Here is a 23807-nt window from a genome sequence, read left to right on the forward strand (position 1 = left end):
GCCGCACCCGCACTCCGCACCCCTCATCCGGCATTCTGCACCGCTCACCCCGCATCCGCACCCCGCTCCCGTACTCCGCACCTTTCATCCCGCACCCCTCACTCCGCATCCGCGCTCCGCACCTTTCACCCCCCCACTCCGCACCCCGCAACCCCCGCTCCGCACCCGCGCTCCGGCTGAGACCGGCCGGCTCGTGACACGGTGGGTGACGTCACGGCGGCGGCGGCCAATGGGAGCGGCGCGGGCCGTATAAAGCGGGCGGCCGGGGCAGCGGGCGGGAGCGTAGAGGCGGCGGGCTGAGGGGTGAGGGGGAGGGGCGGAGGGCCACGGGCTCCGGCACAGCGTGCTGCCCGCACGGCGGCGGCCCGGCCGGGCCCTGCCGGCGCCCGATGGAGGCGGCGCGGAGCTGTAACGGGTACGCGCGGCAGGAGAGGCCGCCGCCCTCCGCGGGCGCCGAGATGCCGCGCGTCCCCCCCGGCGGCAGCGGGAACGGCTGGCGGGGCGAGCGGCCCCGCAGCGAGGAGGACAACGAGCTGAGCCTGCCCAGCCTGGCGGCCGCCTACACCACCATCCTGCGCTCGCTGGGCGAGGACCCCGAGCGGCAGGGGCTGCTGAAGACGCCCTGGAGGGCCGCCACCGCCATGCAGTTCTTCACCAAGGGCTACCAGGAGACCATCTCGGGTAGGGAGCGCTGCCCGGGGGGGGGCGGGCTCCGGGCCGGGGGGGCTTCGCTGCTCGCTTAAACGGCCTCCGCCCCTGCCCTGCCGCCGCGCCGCCCCTCCGGTGCCCCTGCCAGTGAGTCCCCGGCGGGGTGGCCTGGCGGCATCTGGGGTCTCTTCGCCCCCTCCTTCCCCCCATTTCTTTTTGTTTCAAGTCCGCGCCGGTAGCGTTCGCATTCTGTCACAAACTTCAGCGCTCCTGGCTGGGGCGGCGGCGTCGCTTCCCCCCGGGGCGGTGCGCGGCTCCCTCAGCCCCCGCGGGCCGTGAGCGGCGCCGGGCCAGTTGCGTGTGCCTGGCCAAGCGCCTGCCCCGCCGGTGCTTTTGTTGGGGTGAGTTTCTTCAAAGGTAGGAATGAAACTTGGGGAAGCGAGATGAGGAGGTCAGGGAGACCCCTGCCGCGCCTCAGGGCCCAGGAGCCAGAGTGGGTGCGGGGGGGCGCCTCGGGTCTTCTCCCCTTGCTGGCTGCGGGCAGGAGGGGAGGGACTGGGTGGGATTTGTTCTTACCGCCAGCAACTCCGGAGTTTTCCCTTCCAGTGCAGGGTGAATCCTCCTTGAAAATTTAGGTTTTCCATCCATTTTTCCTCTTAGCCTTTCCACTAAAGGCTGTACCCAGTACAAACAGTAAAAAAGGGCTTGGTAAGCTGGGGAATTCCCCAGTAAAAGGCAAGTTCCTGTCAGTGCATGAGGGATGCAAATGCTGTCGGCCAAGAGCTTCAAATGTGAATCAGAAGGAGCTGGTCATGTTCCGCTCTCCGGAGTACAGCGCTGGTGTGTTGCGGTTGAATGAAGAGGCTGAACTGTGCCGATGGCTGGCATCAGGGAGCTCCTGCATACACATCAGAGCCTCTTCGGAATGCACTGTGCTTCGGCTTCAAGGTTGGCTTTGTGTTTAGTTTCTGTTTCACTTCCCAGCTGTTGGCTCTTCTGAAATCTGATTGAGTGTAACTTCCAGCATTAACTTATTCGTGACCAGCTCGTACTTGTGTGCCAGCATTGTGTCCTAGCTTCTCCCTAGAGGAGTGGCATTTCTTTTGCCTTTCAGATCAAACTAGGTTTTCGGGTCCAGATCTGGAAATGGGCTCTGGGCTGCAATGGCCGTTCTTGTACATCTCTTCTTTTAGTCGTGCTGCATGCTGTGTTTGAGTTGGTTTCATCAGGGTTTCACAGAATTAGCCTTTGTCTACTGGGAATAACTTGGGGATTGCATGTGTCTCTGCTGCTGTAAAACACAGGATGTCTCTCAGTCATCCTGCCAGTCTCTAGCAGAAGGATTTTCTTTTAGTGATAGTTCCTGAACACAGATTTCTGTGCTGAACCTGGATGAGGCTGCTGCCCCTCTTGGTCCTCTCTCATCTTGCTGCCAGTTTTGTGTGTGGAGCCGCATGTTCCCTTACGTTTTTTTTTAATAGTTTTTTTCTGCTTCAATGTGGATTCTCTGGGATTAAGCAGAGTAGTTCTGGATTGTCCCTTCCTGAATATCCATACCAATTATATTCAAGAGTAGAAAGCATCACTGCTAGCTGCTGTGCTATTGGGCTGCTTTTTTTGTTTTCTTTCTGGGAAATAGAATGAAGCTGTGATACTAACATTCCTTCCTGTGCCAGGTGGGGAATCCTTTTACTTTCTACCTACTCACTGCTGCCTGTACAATGCCCAGCTTCCAGGCTTCCCACTCTTACTAGCCAAACGGAAGACAGAACTGTAGCTGAAGGGCAGGTCTGCAGCAGCTAGGAAAACAACTAGTGGATGAGGAATTGGCTGGGAAAGTTGGTATGGAAGTAACTTCTGGGGAGAGTTTTCAATCCATCTTGAAACCTAAAGGCAACAACTAAAGGCTTTGGGAACAAGGCTAGCGGTGGGACTGGGGCTTCTGCTACTTGTCTCTGCTGTAGTTTCCCCTTGTGCTGTTAACTTGGTTATACTAGTACAACTGCCTGCCTAGCCAGGCTGTGAACTAGACAGGAATAAATTATCTTGTAAAAGAAATAATTTTACAAAAAACCTAACACACACACCCCCACACCACCTCAACAAAAAGCAGCCTTCACCTCTTGTTTTTGCAGTTTTATTTTGCAGCTTATTCAGCTCCTTATGTGGAACTGTCTGGACAGGCAGAGGTTGAAGCAGTGATTTACATGGTGTATGTTGGGGTGTTCAAGTTTACCCCTCAACAGGCAGAGGACAACAGATGGTTACAATAGCTGTAAGTCCCATTTTTTCATAAAAGGTTTCTTAAGTAAAAGCGCTGTGGTGGTGACTGTACAAACACAAAGCTGGAAGCAGTGTGAGTGGCAATAGGCACTTGTTCTCAGCTGGCCCTAGTTAAGCTCACAACCTGTGCTAGTATGTGGAAGTGTTGCCAGGCTGTACAACCAGAAAAGAGTGGCAAAGATAAGCCAAGGTAGTGAGTGTTAGTACAGTTACAGGCTTTAAAATCAGCCTTCTGGGTTTGTCTGCTTGAGTATCTGCCTTGGGTAGGCAGGAGAAAAGCAGTTCATTTCTGATGGAATATTAAAATGCCATACACAAATACAAAAATGATATATGAATCCTGAATTATGAAATATAGCGAAGGTTGGAGAGTGTGAAGTTGCAAATACACTAGTGGCAGGAGGTCTTCAGTGTTTAATGTGCTTGACTTGAGCCTCACTTACTGTGAAAATGTGGGGGTTCCGTGGTTGGTAGCACAACTAAGCTACCTGACTACCTGGAATGCTCCCCACTGCCCTCAGAGGTTAGTGGTTTGAGTGATGCCTTGCATTGACCTGTCACTAAATACTTTTGAGTGCAGTCAGGTTGCTGGAAGCTTTTGGGTACAGTGAGGGATGATGGTCTTACCTGTCCTGCAGCAATCTGTTCTCTGTGGCGGCATCGGAGAAGACCAAGTGGTGTGAGTGTGGGGGAGTTTGGCTTAAGGAACCTGTAAAGCTTTTGGAAGCTGCTGAGCTGATGGGTGTTGTTTTTCTTTTGGAGCCTTGATTGATAATTCACACTTAAAGAACAAACACCCTTAGCAAGCTTGTGGATGACACAGAGATGAGTGGTGCAGTTGACATGCCTGAGGGACGGGATGCCATCCAGAGGGTCCTGGACAGGCTCAAGAAGTGGGCCCATGTGAAGCTCGTGAAGTTCAACGAGGCCAAGTGCAAGCTTCTGCACACTGGGTCAAAGCAACCCCTGGTATCAGTACAGTCTGGGGGATGAAAGGATTGAGCAGCCTTGCTGAGAAGGACCTGGGGGTGTTGGTGGATGAAAAGCTGGACATGACTCAGCAATGTGTGCTTGCCAGCCCGGAAAGCCAACTACATCCTGGGCTGCATCAAAAGTGGTGCGACGAGCAGGTCAAGGGAAGGGATTCCACTCTGAGACCCCACCTGCAGCACTGCATCCAGGTCTGGGGTCCTCAGCAGAGGAAACACAAGGACCTGCTGGAGTGAGTCCAGAGGAGGCCACGGAGATGCTCAGAGGGCTGGAGCCCCTCTGCTGTGGAGATGGGCCGAGGGAATTGCAGTTGTCTGGCCTGGAGAAGAGAAGGCTCTGGGCAAATGTTATCGTAGCCTTTCAATACTTAAAGGGGCTTACAAGAAAGGTGGAGACAGACTTTTTAGTAGGGTCTGTAGTGACAGGACAAGGAGGAAAGGCTTTAAACTGAAGGAGGGCAGGTATAGATTAGATATTGGGAAGAAATTTTTTACACTGAGCGTGGTGAGACACTGGCACAGGTTGCCTGGAGAGATGGTAGATGACCCATCCCTGGAAACATTCAAGGTCAGGTTGGATGGGGCTCTGAGCAACCTGATCAAGTTGAAGATGTCCCTACTTATTGCAGGGGTGTTGGGACTAGATGGCCTGTAAAGGTCGCTTCCAACCTGAGCCATTCTGTGATCTTTTTAGTTACCACATCTCTGAGAACATAACACATTTGGGACATGGTTAAATATGCTGGACATTTGATCTTCTTTTCTGGGTGTTGTCACTTTGCTTCCATGACACCTGATTGTGGTTGTATTTTTGTACTTTCCATGGCTTGACTTTGTAGTGTTGTAGGGAAGGTGACATCTAAATCCTGTCCCTTCTCTCCATTCAGATTTATGTGAGTAGCAGGTGATTCTGCTTTCCAGCTTCCACTGTGTATGTATTTCTGAGCTTGTTTTTGATAGTGGGAAGTAAGTGTTCCTGCTTTACCTGTTATTCATCTTTGCTATCTGTGTTCTGCAGCTGGTCAGTATTGTATTTCAGAGCCATTAGTAGAGTTTACCTGCTAAATGTTTAAATCTGGCTCCTTCTGTTCTTTCTAGATTGTGCCTCCTCTCATTAATCCTGGCTTTACTGAAAGCCCCAACCACTGTCTTTAACAAAATGTATTCGTCTTACTTCTATAGTACTAGTCATCAAACTTACATTGGAGTAGCAAGAATGCCTCCAGTGACTTCAAATAAAATCCACCTGGGGGCCAGATTAAAAAATGCTAGCAGTTCACACTTGGGCAGCTGTGCAGGCTAACAGCTGTTACAATACATTAAAGAGATTTCTGTTGTAAGGATGGCAGAGCAGGGTTTTACTGTTCAGTTTTGTGCAGTGCTTCTGCATGAGCATCCAAGAACGTGTTTTCTTTTCCAGGGTCAGATCTATCAGCTTCATACTTCTGGGAGTAAATTATATTACGAAATGGTACCCTGTCCCCTTGGTTAATACAGGTTTGCAGCAGAACTGTTGATAGCCAGTTGCCTTTAGCATGCTTATAGTTGGTTCAGGCAATTGCTTGCCACAAAAGACTAAATCTTGAGAGATCTGTCTGTCCTTAAAAGGCTTGATGTCATACTCGGAGGTGCTGTCTGTGAATCTATACATAAATACTACAAAGCACAAGTAAACAAGTGAAAAAATGGAAATAAAAAATCGCAGATGGTACTAACTTGTAACTGAAGCTGAAGACTTCAGAATCACCTGCTAAGCAGAGCTAATGGGTAAGTTACAGAAACTGTGTCAGTTACAGTGGATGCCAAGGACGCTAGCTTCAAAAGGTAAATCATAAAGGAGTTGGTTCAGGTTGTGTAATCCTGTAGGAGACACTAGGCACAGGGCTGAACAAGCTGCCTGCATTTGTGGTAGGAAGTTAACTTGTTTTTATCATACATAAGCACTCTTAAGTGGAACAGCATGTTCACTAAACGGTGTACTTGCTGGTAATGGTGGTAGTTGTTAGATGAACAAAGGCTGGGAGAATTCATGGTAGGTGTGTTAACTTTCAAACATGTTGGCAGGTTCAGATGTCCTTTCACCATGTTTAATATGGAAATGAAAATTAGAAATAAGAGCAGGAGATAAATTTGCTGTTTGAAAGGCTGCATGTATGCTTTATTTGCCTGGAAGCTAAGTGACTCTACGATGCAGCTTCTATTTTGCCAATAACTAGTTAGGTCTCGTACTGTAGATTAACACCTGCTGAACTGTGTATGTTGCTCTTCCTACGGTGAAAGGTGAAAAAAAAAAATGCAACCTTAGTACTCTTCATCTTCTTGTCTGTGTGGATTTGGTATTTTGACAGGTGACAGCGGTGGTGTAACCTCATATTTTTTTTCCAGTCCTACTTACTTTGCTGTGGATGAGAGGTGTTAAGCATTGCTATGTAAAAATAGAGGCAGTGTCTTAAACAAGGCTGTTTGATCAGCAGCACTGCACTTTGCCAAGAGCTGGTGAGTTACTCCATTCTTTCCTGGAAACAGGGTACTGCTGGTTCTCTTGCTTCTTGTAGATGCAACAGCCTAACCTATTAACTTAAGCTTATCACCATTATTGTGGTAGGGCTGTGGCTTGTTTCTTGTGAACCCGTGAGTGGGAGATACAGGGTTGTTCAGAGTCAGGTTCTTGGGGGTTTCTTTTTTCAACCTGTATCCCCATGAGTGAAGCCTACCACACTGAAACAGGTACTTGGTGCAGTGAAATTTCTGCTGGGAAGCAGGACTGTAGGACTTCCCAGGATGATCTCCCCTGCCCACTAATGTTCAAGTAACACTGAGTTAGTTTGGGGTTTTGCTGGGAATTTATTAAATATCTTAACCTCTTGGATCTTGAATATCAAAGGCTTCTGCTCTTTTCATGTTGCTTTTCCAAAGTGTTGTTTCATCTTCTGATTTTTTTCCTTTGTTTCAATTTCAGAAGGAAGGGTGGATGAGGGGACTTTCAGCACCTTCTATGACATAAGGCATTGAAATGGTTATTGCAATCCTGATGCATTTTAATGAGCATCTCCATAACCATGTTTTCCCTCACATTAATAAACCTCCTGGCAGAGGACAACTTCTAGAACCTAATCTTAGCTTCATCTGAGAGTCTTCAATAACTGATCTTTTATGAATAGACTCGAGTCTCACTGCAGCGTGAAAAGTGTCTTACAGGAAACTAAATGGATCTGTACAAATGACGGCCAGAATTAGTTGAATAGCAATAATACTTTCCTTCCATCTTTGCTTCTATGGAAAGTGCCTTAAATTACACCTCTGGTTCACCTCTCATCAGGTAACTGAGGAATTAAGCTTTGCTTTGGAAACAACTGTTCCTATCTGAAGTTGAACGTCTGTTTTCAGTGCTTTGGTGTGGCAGTGGTGAAATCTGAAATATTAGCCGAACTTGTAAATTCTTCTGTGCCTGGTATTTCTTGTTTCCTGTTAGGAAGGTACGTTGTGGCAAGGAAGCCACATAGTGCATGTTTAATTTTCCCTGCAGCTTTTGAACTCTATTGCCCATTTAAATAATAATCTGGTATCTTAGGCTGTGTCTCTTTCTAGAGCTCTTCAAGAGTTCTTGAAGCAAATGCTGTACCTGGACTTCGCAACCTGAAGCAATTAACTTTTCTGCAGCAGTACAAACTCTGTATGATTGAGTGTTTTTGTAGCCTGATTCTCTTCTCTATATAAATTCCTGGTACCTTTTTAATACTGTAAGGCTGCAATCATTTTCTTGTTTCTTGTCTGGAATATTTTCTCTAACTGCAGTTACCTGTGGTATCATCACATGGATAAATAAATAAAAAAATGGGTTTTGATTCTTACTGCTTACCTAGTAGCAACTGAAAGGTTTTTACAGAAATTTCCTTCCAGATTTAATTCTGACCCTGTAGTCTCTTGGTTTCCCTGCCACGCGTTCAGTTGTTAGGTCATGTCTCCTGCTATCAGTTACCTCTGTCTTCAGAGGAACTTCTTTAGAAAGACGGTTAAAGGTATCTGCCAGCATATCCCAGCTGATTCTGCCTTAGTGAATGGTTGGCCTTTCATCTCTGGCTTGTGGCAGTGCTGTTCTGGAGTAGCTGCCAAACCATTACCTGTTCCTGGCTCATGCAAGGTCCCCTGCCGTTGGTTTTGGTATAACTCTGTGTTCCTGGGAAGTACCTGACCTTAACCCGTACTTCAGTTTGTTCAAACTAATGGGTATCAGTGTGGTGTGACTTGCCCTGCCACCCTGATAGGATGTCTGCCTCCTTCCTTGGCCTGAACCCATGCTGCAATGGCCTCGGCTGTCTGCTGGGACTTATGGGTCACTATGGAGAGAGATGGGCTGTCACAAAGATGGTCTGGAGGTCTGTAATGGGTGGCAGGATATGGATTGTCTCTACCAGGATGGATGAGCTCAAGGAACAGTATTGTGGAATCTCTGAGGCTGCTGTCACCCTGTTGACACTGAGGAATCCTCAGTCTGATTGCTCTCTGAAGTGGAGCAGTGAGGTAAATTAACACCATGGGGAAGTACTTTAACTCATAGTGAGAACAATCTATATCACTTCAGTCTCCTCTGTCCCAGGCGTACTAAAAATGGGACATCTGAAGTGCTGTGAAGCTGATGCATTGCTGCTCTGCACAGTGCTGCCACCCTTCATTCCCTTCACCATATGCTGGGTGGGCTTTAGCTTCTTTGGTTGCCAGAGGTGCTTTTGCTTTCTTGTGTCACATTAAAGCCATGCAAATAGTTTCTATAGCAACAGGTCTTTTTGCTTAGCTCTGACGCAAAATCCTGAAAGGTCTTTCTCATTTTGTCTACATCTAATTCTGATTTTTGCTTTTATCAACTCTTTCTGAAGATAAAGGGGGAAAAATTTAATTCTGTTCTTTCAGGAGTTAACTTGCAGTGGGAAGTGACTGTTCAGCTTTAGAGCCCACTGAAGCTTCTACAGCAGGACTTGAACCCTGGGCTGAAGGAAAAATCCGCTGGAATAATCTGGAGAGCACCCCAGTTGTACATGAAATGTTTGTTCTTGTTCCTTTCCTCCTCAGCCATGTATTTTAATTCAAATCTTAGGTTTTCATTAATGTGATGTGTCTAGGCTTAAGGACTTAAGCAGTAAATTCTCTTGACTTTTCTGGGGTAGCGGAGAATGAAAATGGTGTTATTTGCAGTCTCCTTTGGCATATAGACAGGGCTGGGTGGCAGCACTTGGGCACAGCTGTGCCTAGTAAAAGCAGAGTGAGGGGAGGTATGGCTCTGGCAGGCCAAGGGGTGATGTATGAATATGCCCATCTTGCTAGCGGAGGAGATGCTGGTCCTGTTCTACTAGCATGTAGATGGTACTTGGAGGGAGTAAAAGTCTTACCTCATTTGAGAGGAAGACTTTCCTTTTTGTATTAAGAAAAAGTAGCCTGTTGAGGAGGAGCCCATCTGAGCTGAAGGGGCCTGCCTTTGTCAGGAAACCAAGCTAGTAATATTTACTACTCCTAGCCCTCTTTCCCTCTGAAAGCCCTGTTGACTTCTATGCTTTTGCTTTGAAGGTCTTGGTGTCACAGGAGGGAATGGAAAAGATGCTGTTGTATTAGAAGGGCAGGTGAGGAATTTACAGCTGAGAAATACAGCCAGTGTAACAGCCACGTTGCTCTGTGAACTGGGACGTGCCTGGGCAGGGACAACATGACTTCTAGACCTTGCCCTGGGTGGCAAGAGTAAAAGTTTTGGGGCCTCCAAATGAGGAAACTGAAATTAAACTAGCAAAGCAGGCGGCATGCCCTAGCGGGTAGGATGAAAGAACAGGAAAAGAGGCATGAGTTTTTCGCCTGCTTTGCCTCTGGCCTGGTTAGTCGGAGGCCCTGTTTCCCCCTCTGTCCTCCCAGCTCCGCTGTGTCTCCAGGATGCAGGCTGAACTTGTTGGAGCCCTATTTGATGCCGTTGCAAACTGAATGACTGAAAAAGAATAATAATGGAAGGCAGACAAAGTTAGATAAAATGGTACTGCCTCCCTGCACGAAGTGTTTGAGTCTTTGCCAAACAAGTCCCTCCTGTGTAATTACTGAAAACAATTGCTGCAGTGGGACATAGCACAGCATCTTACAGCTACTTTTACCTAACTGTTTTGTCAGCATAAGGCTTGGATTTCAAAGCGGGAGGTGTAGGGATAGGCAGGCTTCAAGCTATGCCTATTTTCAGCAGAGCAAGTGGAACTGGAGCAGGATGGGGTGACTGGGGCTCTCTTAACACTGTGGCCATTTACTTGGGTAGCACCCTTCAATCTCATGTTTTGTTTTACCTTTATCCCCCTGTATCATTTGGCACTTGTGAAGGGGTTACTGGAGGGGCTAACACTAATCTGGTTTCTTCTTTTATGGGCTCTGGCCTTCCTTCTCAAGGAGTATCTGGTGCTGACTTAAAATCAGCACACCTTGCTACAGGCACAGCCGCAGAGGTTATGCGGCTGAGCAGGTATCATCTGTGATCTGGCTGCAAGTTGCTGCTGATAGTAAATAAATCTAAGGTGCAAAATTGGCAGGACCTGTATAAATGAGAAGTGGGAAGCAATCCCACAGCTGTGGTTGTATTCTTGATGCATGGGTCTGTTTGCTCACCCACCTCTAAAGCTCCCTTGGCTGTGAGGGGCATTGCCCAGACCCCTGTGATGCTGGGCTCTAGGCTAAGAGGAGATACGCAAGAAGGATAATTTTATTATTCCTGAATATTAAATATTCTAAATATATATAAAAATTTTATTCCTGAAGTTGCCTGTGTGGTACTTCACAGGTCACTTAACCTTCTTTTTCTCCCAACTTTAAAATACGGCTTAATGTCCGTCTGCACAATACAATGTGGCTCTTCAGCATTCCAAATAGTTAGGTTCCTTAGATGAAGTTTCTAAGGGTCTGTTAGTATATATTTTATGGATTTACAAGTGTGTATGTGCGTATATATGTACATGTATATGAGACTTTGTGGCTGAAGCATCTTTTGTTGTAGCTTCGGCCTTACGCCATGTCGCACGTTGCTGTGACTCTTAATGAGAATATGGCTGGTTTTGACTGTTCTGAGCAGTCTGCTTTGCGAGCGTGCTGACGTAAATCTATATCTAACATCGGGCTCTGATACGCTCCTGGCAAGGCTGGCGTGAGCCAAGCTGGTGGTCTAATAACAGCAGTAGTCACTCTGGAGATGCTTCGTGGATCTGTTTGGATTCTGCTTTAATAACACTGGGCATAGTAGCAGGTTTTGTGAAACCACTGTTTGCCTTTCCGCTGAAGAAATGGCACAGAGTCTGCAGAGTGCACCGAGAGGGAGCTATGGACCCAGGTGGCTGCTCTGTCTCCCCTTCCCTCGCCTCTGAGCCTGCTCTGGCTATTCCTGACTGGATCTGTAGTTATACAACTGTGTGATGCTTCCCATGTAATCAAAATCCTCTCCAGCAGTGTTTGGTGTAAACTAGACTCTAAAATACGAGGAACAAAATCACGTGCCTTTACAGAGTTGTTTCCTGGCCTCTTTCATGGCCCCTGCTCCTGCTCTCTGACCTGATCAAAAGCCTCTGGGGTTCAGCCTCGCTGTCTTGCAGGTTGCCAGCTATTCTCAGGAAAGAACATGCGTCGCAGGCAGAACATCTTGCACACAGTTTCCAGGGTTACCTGTGTAGTGCTGATAGCAAGCAGGAAATTAAAATGCTCCATGATGATGATACGTTATCGACAACAGATGGTGGCCATTAGGTGTACGTGCATGTCAGGGGAAGGCATAAAGGCAAGAAGAGCAGACACAACTATTAGATTTGTGTAATCACCACTGCAGGTGCTAAGCTCCACAGTGGATGAAGCAGGGCAGTGCCTCAACACCCTTGTTCCCCTTCTAGCTATGGTGTATGTGACTCCGGTTCCTGGAAGTAACTGGAAGTCATTGTGGCTTCAAGTTAACTTTTTTGTGGAGTTCCATGTTTTGATTATCAGCCTTTGTGTAGAGCTAGTTCTCTCTTGCTGTTCTCTCCCCCTACCCTGTTATACAGCTCTTCTCTCTTGTCCTTCAGAAGATTTGGTCTCTTAATTTGAGATTGTTCTACATTTAACCTCTCCAGGCATGGTCCAGCTGCCTGCAATCTGGATGGAGACTATAGTGATCTGCTGTAAACTATGCCAGGATTGCTTGGGCACTCGTCGGGGGACCGCTAAATCGGGAAAATTGACTGAGGATCTGTTCTCCTGAGCTCTGAGGATAGCAAAGTGTCACAATCTATGTTCCTTTTCTTACTGAGCTGTCTCTTCCTTCTATCTTTGAGGGTTTCTTCACCTCAACCCTCTGTTAACTCTGAGGTGCAGAGTTAGACCGGAGTATGCATATACATACCTGCTTTCAGTTCAGGACAGCAAATCTCTCCTTGATCTGTGGATACAGAGCTGTCTCTTCAACTTTTGTACACACCTGAACAGCTGCTGGCTGGTGTGCTTCAGGGTGAAATAAGAGTATCTTATTTGTGTGCAAAGCCTTCTTGAGGATAGTGAGGCTGGTGTTGAAGTGTTTGAAGAAACCACTGTGACTGCTTAGCTTTTCTAAAACCTCAGGCTCAGCTTCACTTGTGGTGTGTGGAAATGCTAATGGAAGCCCACTATGAGATGTGCTCTCCTCCTCAGCACTTGCTTTATCAGCTGTGCTTTTAATTGTTCTTAAGACATCATGTTAATTCTGCAAAGACTAGACTCATTCTAACCTGGGCTCAAACTATTATTTAGATAAAATGTTCTAGGCTGACTCCTGGTGTAGCACGTAGGTAGTCTGACATAGTATTGTGGCAACTGTATGATCGTATGCAAACCAAAGCATACTTGTCGTGTTATTCCTTACTTGCCTCCCATATCTTAACCCTAAACTCTGTAGTTCTGAGAGGGCTATGCTCTTGCTATAAACTTCCTCAAATACTGGCTGGAAGAACCTCCCATGCTTGTGCATTTATTATTTTTTTATGCAAATGTTTAATTTCAGATGTTTTGAATGACGCCATCTTTGATGAAGACCATGATGAGATGGTAATTGTGAAGGACATAGACATGTTCTCATTGTGTGAGCATCACCTCGTTCCATTTGTTGGAAAGGTAACTCTTCTTCACAAAACAAATGTGGGAATACACGATAAAAGACCTAAAGTACATGTAAAAGACTTCGTAGTGGTAGCAACAAAGCTTTTAAAGCTATAAGTATTTGCTGCTTACGGCTATGATTCTAGAAGTTAATTTTCAGAATACAAATAAGGAAGACCTCCTTAATGTGAGTTTTGTTTGGATTTAAGCTCCTAAAATACAACACTCAACCTTTCGTAGTCTAAGTAATCTAATGGTTTCTGACATTTCATATCAAAGCTCTTCTTTGTGAAGCAGCAGCAAGCCTTGAGGGCAGACATCTTGATATTAAACCAGCTCACCCTGCACGCCAGCTCTGTCATGGATTTAGCTTCTGGCTCGGAGCTATCTAGTGCACATTCATCTCTGGGAACCCCCCATGAGTGGAACAAACTTCTGATTAACAGCCCTGTCTGAAATAAGCAAACCTTGTCAGGGAGAGGGTGGTCAGAACTGACTAGCAGGGGGCTGCTTAGGTTGGGACTCCCATGAAAGGGGCTGGTGTTTCGGAGGGTGTTGGCATCACAATTTGAACAACTTTGAAAAGAAAACAAAAATTCTCAAGTTAACCACTGTAAATATGGTGAAGAGTTCAGAGTGGGTAGTCCTTTCAGCACATCTCAGCCTCTTTGCTCCCCTACCAGCATAGAAGGATGGAGCTTACTCTGACCCATCTGTTCTACTGTAAAGTATTCACAGGCCAGAGAGTAGCAAGTGATTTTGTTGTCTGTAAAATTTGATCAGTACCATGTATGTTCCAAGTAAACTGTCTCCTCAAAATAAAATATCCAAACAGAAACTAGCTGTTTATTTAGTTGAGTCAACTCAATTTCATCTGCTTTCTTTTCTTACTGTTAGTATTTTATATTGGAAGACAAGGTAACTTTTTCTGTGCAAGCTTTCTATTTTGCCTGTTATTCTTGGTTACATGTACTGTTTATATTCTCTTCATTACTCCTGTGGCAATATATGCATTCTTTTTACATCTAGCTGTTTAGCCTGTGTGGTTTGGAGAAATCTCCTCGCAAACACCGAATCGGTCCTGCTCGTATAATGGTCTGGTAAATGACTTGGTATGCCTCTAAATATTCTCAGACTAACCATTCTTCTGTTGGGTATATCAAACAGGCTGCAAATACTGACCAGTAGGTCTTGTATTTGCAGTACTATCTTAAATGAAATAAAGAAATTTGCAAAAGTACTCTGTGGGGAACAGGTTTCAACGCTTATTTCTAAGTTATATCTCTCACTTTGAAATGTTTTGTGTCTTTTCAGGTGTCAGTGGGGTTGATTACCCAACAGAAGTGATAGGAATGAGCAAGTTAGCCAGTAATTAGGTGCACTGTGGTACCTCTAACTGCAGGTACAGCAATACAGGATTCTGAGAGGGGGCCTCTAGGCAAAGTGCTAAGACAGAATCCTACACTGACACTCCCCTACTGTATCTTGGCTAATTTTTCAAGTCTCTGGTACAGTGACACAGATGCTGGTTTATAACATATTATAACTGTAAACCCACTTGAGTTCGGTAGCCAATGTTGCTTTCTGAAACAAGAAGCTGAATGCCTTTCCCCCACCTTCGTATCTGAGCACTTTTCTACTAAAGAATTACTCCAACTTAGTGCAAATATGTGTTCACTAACAAATCCATATTCGAGCAGGATGGAAGTTGACTTAATCATACAGTGATCTATGGTATTACCAAAGCAGAAAAAAAAAAATCAGTAAGTGCAGCCTGATTTTAGTGGCTAAATACTTCTTGCCATCAGAACTTTCCCTGGAAGTACAGTCCCTTCTCCCTCCTACTCCCTAAATCCATTTTAGGTCTTGTAGGAAAAGCATGTTTATTTTAGACAAATAGTGCTGTGCTGAGTAATAGACTGCTTTTTGTACCCAAATGTAGTAGTACTCTGTAGCATTCCTGAGACTTGGAACATAAGCCTTGACTTGAAGAGTTGTGATTTTTCTCCCCCTCAGAAAACTTACCTGTTCTTCACCAGGACACTGACCTCACCAGGCATTTACAGTCTCTTAGCTCCACAATTTTTCAGGCTTGCATGGTGGCATGTTCCTCCCACATGCTAAGACTTCTGGACTGTTCCAGACTTAGTTCTGGGGCAAACGCACATCTCATTCTCTATGCATGAGTTTCATATGCATTTGGAAGTGTGGGTTTGATTCTGTTAATGGTTTGTTCTCCTCTGTCTAGGTACATATTGGCTATCTTCCTAACAAACAAGTACTTGGCCTCAGCAAGCTTGCTAGGTAAGTGTTAATGTAATGAAAGTGATACTAATTTGTAAAAAGGATTCCAAGCTGTGCTAACTGTGCTAATCTTTCTAATCTGGTCCCCCTCTAAAGCTCAGTCCACTTTGTGTCCTAGATTTGGATTTAGACCAATGCTTGGCATTATGCTTTCTGTGGAGAGGACAGATAAGTCTTAGAGCTCTGTATGAACTGACACCAGTTCGCTGTAGTAGAGCTGTAACACTTCTGTATGTTCATTCAAAGCATTAGTGTCTCCAGGGAGCGCTGAAGCAAGAGTCATGTTCTACAGCAGGCTGGCCACAAAAACCCACGGGGATCTCTAGCTGTTTCTTACTTGTGTGTATTTTGACCGACAAGAACAATAATCTGCAACTTCCAAACTGTAGATGAGCACAGTCTATGGAGAGAAACCAAATCTAAAGCTTTCATCTGTGAGCTGACTCTTCAGATAAATTTGGCATTTCTTTCTTTCGCTTGAGACCTGCTGAGAGCTGTGGGGCAGATTTTATAGATAAGGTTCAGCCTAAGAAACAAAGCAATTATGATACACTTGAGAAATCCATTTGTTATGTAGAACAGCTTTTTCCTCACCAAGTGCTCTTGGATCAGTTGTTGCGCTCAATCTTGTTAGGAAGTGACGCTTTCTAGTTCTGGTGAGGAAGGGGATGGTAGATCCCTTCAATAAGCAGCTTATGGCTTATTGGGAAGGGTCTCTCTTGAGAAATGAATCTGAAAAATTGGCTGCAGTACAGAAAGACCACATAGGTTTTTCTTACGCTTTCCCTGATATGTCTGTTAATCTTGCTGTAGCTCCAATAATACGAATGAGAATTAGCCTTGTAAATCTGCATGCCTGCTGGGTTTTCTTAGCAGGTAAGAAATGTGTAGGATACAGCACTACAATGCTTTTAAAGTCAGCTCTGTTCTGTGCTCTGCTTGCACAACAGTGAATTTCATTTGGAAGTGGAAGGGCCCTTGGAGGTCACATCTTTATTAACGTTAACCTCATATTACATGGAGGCCATCTTCATGTCTTTTAGCAGTGCTTATAGGAGTGGACTTTGCTCTGATTAGAAGGCTGAAACAGGCAGTTCAACATTTAACTTTTTTCCTACATGTTTTCTGTGGCTGCACCTAACTGCTTGAAATTGTAGGATGAGGTTCTGAGCTGTCAGCACTGCAGTTGCTGGGTGAAAGACACTGCCTTCTGTAGCTGTTTATGCTTGGGGATGTCTGTGTAGCAGTTCATGGGCTTGTCTTGTGTTGGCTGGTGTGGCTGGATCTTTTTAAGTGGTGTGGTTTGTTTTGTTTTTCTTAAGTTGGATTTCTGAAGGCGAACATCCTTCCTGAAGAGACTGTCTTTAGCACTTGCTTTCATTTCTGCAGGGCTTGAATGCAGAATTGAGCATCACATTGGAAATACGCATCAGTTGATTTGTGTTTGCTCTGGTTTCTAGTTACCTCTGAATTGCAGATGTAAAAAGGAGCTCAAAACTATCCAGTGATTTTTTTTTTAATGCAAGTGGCAACATGGTGCTAAAAGTGTACAGTTTCCCTACTCTTTATCCTCCATGTAGGAATATGCATGAATATATGTAAGGTTTCCTGTATTGTGCTTGAAAGGCTATATCTTGCCTCTTTTTCAAGTCAGGGTAAAACTCCCATATATTGCAATAATGAAAAGCTTAGATTTGTGTGTAACAAAATGTTCTGGATTCTCACTCGCTTTTGAGTGCTTACTATGAAGAGATTGGTGGGCCAAATAGTGCTTCCCTTTTGTGCCCTATATAATGCAACCAGTGTTCAAAGATTTATGAGGCTGTTGGTACTGTAGGCCTAATCTTTCATAATAGGATTAGTCTAATGTGGTGAGTTTCTGTAGTTGTGGATGACCTGTATTCTGTAAACAAAGATCTTTCTTCGGACTTCAAGCTCAGGCTTGAAAATGATAAGGCAAATAACTGTGTTTATGTAAACATCCTTATAGGACTACTGATGTGCAACACCGGCGTAGCAGTACCTCAGCATCAGCTTGTTTCCAATCTATATATTTAATCTAAAAATTATCTTGCTTTGTTTAGAATAGCTGTAACACAACCATTTCATTTCTGAAGGGCAGTTTCTGCATATAATTCTCTTCCCGAAACAGCAGACAAGTCTCGTTGTTAGAAATGTTCCTTGTAACTAATGCCTCAGGCTGCCAGCCGGTGTCTGTTTTTTGTCTAGTCTGACCAGACGGATATTGAAGCTTTCTATAGCAGCTTTTTTACGTGACCACTTGACGTGTAATTAAGCATTTGAGGTTGGCATGAATAACCGATTGAGTCAGAGCAGTTGTAAGACTTTTCTTAAACGTGTGGATTATAGTATTATGGTGACAAATGATGGTAGTATCGCTTGCGTTGCCCCACAAGTGGCTTAAATTTGAAGTAATATTTGAGGAGAGCATTAAGGTGATCCCCGCATTGAAATGTGAAGGATGGTGTGATATATGGGTGGAGGGTGTCTGTTTTAAATAAAGACAATTCAGTCTCATTGTTCTTAGTTGGATTTGTGGTTAAAATGCAAGAATCCAAAACATCTCTTGCTCAATTTCAGTAACCTTCTGGGAATCTCAGTATCTGAACTGTCCTTAAACAGCATTTGGTTTAGGTTGAAGCAAAAGGAGGTAGTCTGACCTCTGTTTGAGGATTAGTTTTCAGGGAGTCTTTGGGCATGGATTCCCTTGCAACCATGGGATGCAGGTGGGTGGTGGTACAAGTAATTCAGAAGTAACAGCCCACAGAAGCAGCTTCAGGGAGAATTGCTGGGTTTGCCCCTGAAATAGTCTCTGGGCTTGCAGGTAGGGGAAACCAGTCCCTAAACGCAGTGATGTGGTAGGGGAATTCTTTGAGCACTGCCAGCCAGGGGCAGAGGAGCAGCATGATGTTGCATGGATTTCCAGGAAGGCCGCAGATCAGTACAGGGGTCTCATTTGATAGTGTCAAGTCAATGGTGAAGATCAGACAATGGTCAGATGGGAATAACTAAGCATTGTCTTTTTTTCTTTCTCCTTTAGGATCGTGGAAATATACAGTAGAAGATTACAAGGTGAACAGATGAATTTCTGGGTTTGTTGCGTGCACTTCTTTGCTAGCCAGCTCAGGGTACTGATAATTAATTGTGGGTGGACTGTAGCTACGCAAAGTTTAGTGTGAAGAAAACCACTCTTCTTGAAGAGATGTTTCTCGTCTGTCATCTTACTTAGCCTCTGCCTTACAAGTGAAGGGTAACGTCAGCCTATGAAAATAGATGTAGGCAGTAACGGATTCGGAGGATAAATGTGCTACAAGATACAGCTGCCAGGAATAACTAAACCAGTTGGATGCTGCTGGAGATGAAGTCTCCTGCAGATAATTTGAGAGATACCTTCAAGATTTCTTATCTGAAGAAACAAAGCGAGAGCTGCCAGGTTACAGACTGCCTGCCTGCAGCCCCTGAGAAGTGGAGGAAGTTGCAGGACCTGAAGTCTTGGGTTTGGCTCAGTCTGCTCTCATTGTCCTGCAGTTAAACTTGGCCTGTTCTTGGCGACAAAAATCTTGGCGACTTTTAGGTGTCAGATAGGTGAAGAGAGGGTGCTAGAGCTGCAGGAAGTAAAGCTTTGCAGGACAATAGAGTCTCTAAATTTGCTCTTTTATCTCCATTTCCTTTCCTTAAAAAGAGAAACTGTGTGTAGGGAATGAATAATGCAGCAGTAAAGCCAGTGAACAAATACATAAAACCTGAAAGAAAATAGAGAAGGAAGAAAATGTAACTGCATAATAGGAAATGTAAGAGCTGTTACAACAAATCATGGTAATGCAATTCCTGCAAAGGGGTAATGCAAAGTGACTCCCAATATAAACAAGTAAATAAAAGGTCTGTTCCAGGGTACAAAACATAAGATATGATTTGGTACTAATAAAATTTACTTAGGAAGAGCAGTACTTGTGTGGGTGGTGGTGATGGTGGTGGGGAACAGGCACACTTGGAAGTGAGGATGTAATATATCGCTATCCAGATAGTGGTGGCACATTGATGCTAGTTAGATTTAATCCTGACTGAACTCTGTTGTTCTTTCAGTCCAGGAGCGCCTTACCAAACAAATTGCAATAGCTATCACAGAAGCCTTGCAGCCTGCTGGAGTTGGAGTGGTTATTGAAGCTACGTAAGTTACTCTGAGCTGTTCTGACGTAGTGTATAGGCTGGGTGTAACTCCAGCTGTGTGCTACAGAGCTGTTGTGTGTTGCCTCTTTGGCTGTGGTGGCTGTCATGCTTGTTTGAGGTGGAGTGTGAAATAATCCTCGCTGTTAAGCGAAATGGCCTGGGGGTTGGAGCCATGTGAAAGTTGAGGACATACCTGAACTGCTGCAGAGATGTGGCAACTGGCTGTGCGGTCAGCTGTCCCAGTTGCGCTGGGTCTGTGCCTCAGGGCACCTTCTACTTGCTCAAGTAGAGCAAAGCTTGGGACTAGCAACAGGCATGTCCCTGTGATCAGAGTGCACATTGGAAAGGTGGGATTTTCCTAGGATCACAGGAGAGAAGACAGTGCTCGGGGGCTGGGAATTTGACTTTATTTTCTGTAGAGGACAGCTGAGGTACTGCTGACAGTTGTGCATTCTGGATGTGGAGGTTTTGTTATTTCCCCGGAATTTAACATGACTGTGTAAGAAAGGTCTCTCCTTGTGGGGTTACGTTTTTCTTTTGAGTATGCCTGACTTACTGATTCCCCTCCCATTTCTTCTAGGCATATGTGTATGGTAATGCGTGGGGTACAGAAAATGAACAGTAAAACAGTAACCAGCACAATGTTGGGGGTATTCCGGGAAGATCCAAAGACCCGTGAAGAATTCTTGACACTCATCAGGAGCTGAAACTGTGTTATTCTCTAAATGCACTCTGGAGATTGTTCTGTCCAGTGTCGCTGTCTGTTCTTACTTGTTCCTACATCTCACTTTTAAACTAAATTGTTGTGAATTGTTGTCATAGTCTTTGTGAAGTAAGAGACTTCTGATGGCAAATGAAAAATGTAATGATGAGGTAGGCTCCTCCTGGATTTCCAATGATGCTGATGTCACAGGATTACAAGCTACAAGTAGGGTTTTGGAAATGTTTTTCCACCCACAATGCAGAATATGCTGGTGTTAAGAGCGAAGTGGGGCTTGGGAGTGAAATGGATATTTATGAAATTATGTTTATTAGAATAAATATGGAGCAGCACAAGAAACACCTGCAAGTCTGTGGATCCTTTGATGTAGGACCACTTACGCTGCAGATACTGTACTGCTGCTGAAAAGAATGGTCCTGAATTATCTCTGACTGTATTTTATTACAAGTCCTACAGTGGCTGTTTCAGTATCTAGATATATATGTTATACCTCTTTGAGATGTTACCTCTGGTGGTGTTTTATATTCTTGCTAGTATTAATGCTCCTTTTTTTGATTGTGGGTGGGGTTTTTTTGTTTGAGAAATTTAAAACACATTTTTCCTAGCCTCCTAACATGCAAGGAATTAGCTTCTAAATTATTTGGGACACGGTTTTATCTCAATGTAAAGGGGTTTATGCACCTTTTTTTGCTGTGCCTCAGAATGTCTGACCACTTTCACTGTCAATTTCTTGCTATTTTTAAGCAAACTTTAACGGGGGGAGGAGAAAACCCCCAGATTCTGTCTGCAAAGTGCTAAAATATCCAAAGAGGTTTTTAATGGTATTTATTATTTTGAGCTTCCCTTGGATTTCCATGGGTTAGACAGAGAAGCTAAAACTAGTCATAATCTGAAAATGGAAGATTTCTCTTCAAGCATTTAAAGACTTGTCTCATAAATTTTGGACCAAAGGGGTGAGCACTGAAATCCTGAACACAGCACATTGTACCCCTCCTGCCTGATGGCAGGTCATTTCAGGGCAAAGTAACCTGAAATGACAACAACTTATTTCATAAGAGCAATTGAGAAAAGCATTTCCAGGGCCATCAAAATTAATTAAGCCACATTTTTCTGTTTATGTGGCAACCTCTGTATGTGGCAGTATTGGTACAAAAAGTTTCAGTCGGCTGGACTTGACTGAACTTCTTATACTTTGTTACAATTTTAATGGGTGTTTTGTAACTCTTAATTGGGAAAACATGAGATACAAATGAAAACCACCCTTCTCAAACTAAGTACAGGAGGCAAAACTTAAAAAATAAAATGTCAGCCAGGGTGTCAGATGCCCACAATGCATGTTCCCACAGTCGTATCTGCTTTGGCGAATATGAATCCAAGATGTTCTGTATGCTAACCTAAAAGGCAGTTCCTGGTCTGGCAAGCTTGATCTTACCAACATTCCTGTCTCTTGCCTCAACCCATGTTGGAAATGAAATGAAAATTAAGTTCTGGCAAACTTCCATTGGGCCTAAAGGACTTCCAAGAACAACCACCTCATGTGTTTAATAATACTCATTTTACCTTGACCTTAACAGCATTATTGGAAAAATCTTTTATCCTCCATTCTGGATTCTGTAGAGTTTAGGTGCTATAACAGTGTTTGTCTGCTAGTGTAAACAAGCTGTGTGGTACACATTTATAAAATACACTAACTCTATGGCATTTGTTTTCCTTAAATGATTGAGAGCAGACCTTTTCAGTTCAGTATATGTTTCAAATATCCAGCTGAAAAGCCTTAAATCTTTCTTGCCTGAAAAAAAGAGTAAAACTCTTTCTCTTTTTAGCTCAACAACTGGAAGGAGAATTTGGTGACTGCACTAGTACATTTGTTTCTCTTTGCCTATTTAGTTTGGAAAGTAAAAAGTCTCTGTAAAAGACTGTCTTGATCCTGAGGTAATGAAAAGGTTGTGTTTTAACCACTTATCTCTGTTCAGGATAAAGTTCACATTGCACCACCGCTGTTTTTTTTATTTCCATGCGGCCTGTAGTCCTTAAAACATACCTCTCTATACTTGTGGCCTTGGATTTTGTTCACCTTTTTTTTGTCGTTGTAAGACTTGGTGCATTTTTTTGAACATTAGTATTGTTCAAATACATGAGCTTTAACTACACCCAGTGTGTATATATGTATAGTACGTACAGCCTGCTGTTGTACCACAAAAGTCCATTGTCTCTAAAATATTAAAGCACAGTATTATCCTTTGGAATGGTAGCATCCTTGGTGACTTGGAGGTGATGGCATCGCACAAGGAGGTGGCACAAGCTCCGTCTCCTTGGGTGGGGGTTGTTTCTATGCTAGCAGGTGCTCCAAGCCTATGATGAGATGTTGGATTGCTGTTGTCCCCAGATGAGTTGTTTGACCGGGCAGCAAAAAAACCATGAGGTACGGTGTCACCTTCTTCTGTCACTACTTACCTTGTTGCCAGAGGAATCATTGGCAAATCTGTTGGGGCAGGGAAGGTGGGAGGCAGTGACTGCTGTGGAGTGGCTGTTGAATTTATCGAGCCTCGCATGGGCTTGTAGCCCTCTTGGGCACTTCTGGATGCCTCATCACACTTCACTGAGGAAATACCTGGTTTGTGGCCAAATGTTCAAATTACCTGAACAGATATATCCTAACAGCAGGTGTGATGCAGGTGCAACAAGAGACCTCAAAGCTGAAGTCTTGGTTGGGTCTCCCCACGGTGTACCACACATAGCAACGAGCTCAGCCTGTGCTGGCAGAAGCTGCACTGCTCTTCCAGGGAGCGAGGCTGTCTTCAAGGCTCCTGCTGCCCTCCAGCCTCTCTGCCGGCCTCGCAGGATGCATGTATTGCTGAGATTCAGGGAAAAAAATTAAACTCTACAGATCCCAGACTCCTGGGGAGCATTGTAGCCGACAGGTAGTGTAGAGGGAAGAGGGGCTGTGTGTGGCTGTGCTTGTACACCCAGGGACAGCATTCAGCCACCCTGTTGGGTCTCATCACCCTGAGTCACCAGAAGGAAAGCAGGCTGTGCCTGTGTGTGCTGGGGAAGTCCCTTTGTAGCCCTTTTACACTTAACGTTTGCTCTCCAGTGTTGCCAGGTGGTTTGAAGGGGCAGGCAGTGTCTGTGCTGTGGTTGGAGCTGTGACTTCCAAGTGCTCGGGGCCAGGCTGGATGGAGCTTGGAGCAACCTGGTCTGGTGGAAGGTGCCCGTGGCTGGGGGTTGGAACTGGATGGTCTTTAAGGTCCCTTCCAGCCCAACCCAGTCTATGATTCTGTAACTGCACCAACAGGTGAGTGTGACCACCTGCAAGCTGCCAACCTCTGGCAGGAGCCCTCATCAGCCTGTGTTGGCCCTGGCTTTTCTGCTGCCCAGATGAGAAAAGGAGAGAAAGATAACGTTAAACACCTCTATGAAAATTAACTCTATCACAGCCAAAACCAGCACAGCTTCTTTAATCTCTTACCTACTTTGCTATGCTGAAGCACATGATAAACCAAGCAACCAGAGAAGTTTTTGGGCTGCAGGCGGCGATGGGGAATCTGCTGGTACAGTGTGGCTTTGTG

At 44.9% G+C, this 23807-nt stretch overlaps 1 protein-coding gene across 1 annotated transcript; it reads left to right on the plus strand.

The window, feature by feature from the left end:
- Positions 1–309: 309 nt before the first annotated feature.
- On the plus strand, positions 310–22484 carry GCH1 (GTP cyclohydrolase 1). Its single transcript, XM_040599964.1, has 6 exons — positions 310–681; positions 12931–13040; positions 15274–15329; positions 18391–18422; positions 19434–19518; positions 20098–22484. Exons 1-6 carry the CDS (start codon positions 390–392, stop codon positions 20222–20224), a joined length of 702 nt encoding a protein of 233 aa, XP_040455898.1. The 5' UTR covers positions 310–389; the 3' UTR covers positions 20225–22484.
- Positions 22485–23807: the final 1323 nt, after the last annotated feature.

Source organism: Falco naumanni, chromosome 7 (genome assembly GCF_017639655.2).
Source record: "Falco naumanni isolate bFalNau1 chromosome 7, bFalNau1.pat, whole genome shotgun sequence".
In the NCBI taxonomy this organism is placed as follows: Eukaryota; Metazoa; Chordata; class Aves; order Falconiformes; family Falconidae; genus Falco; species Falco naumanni.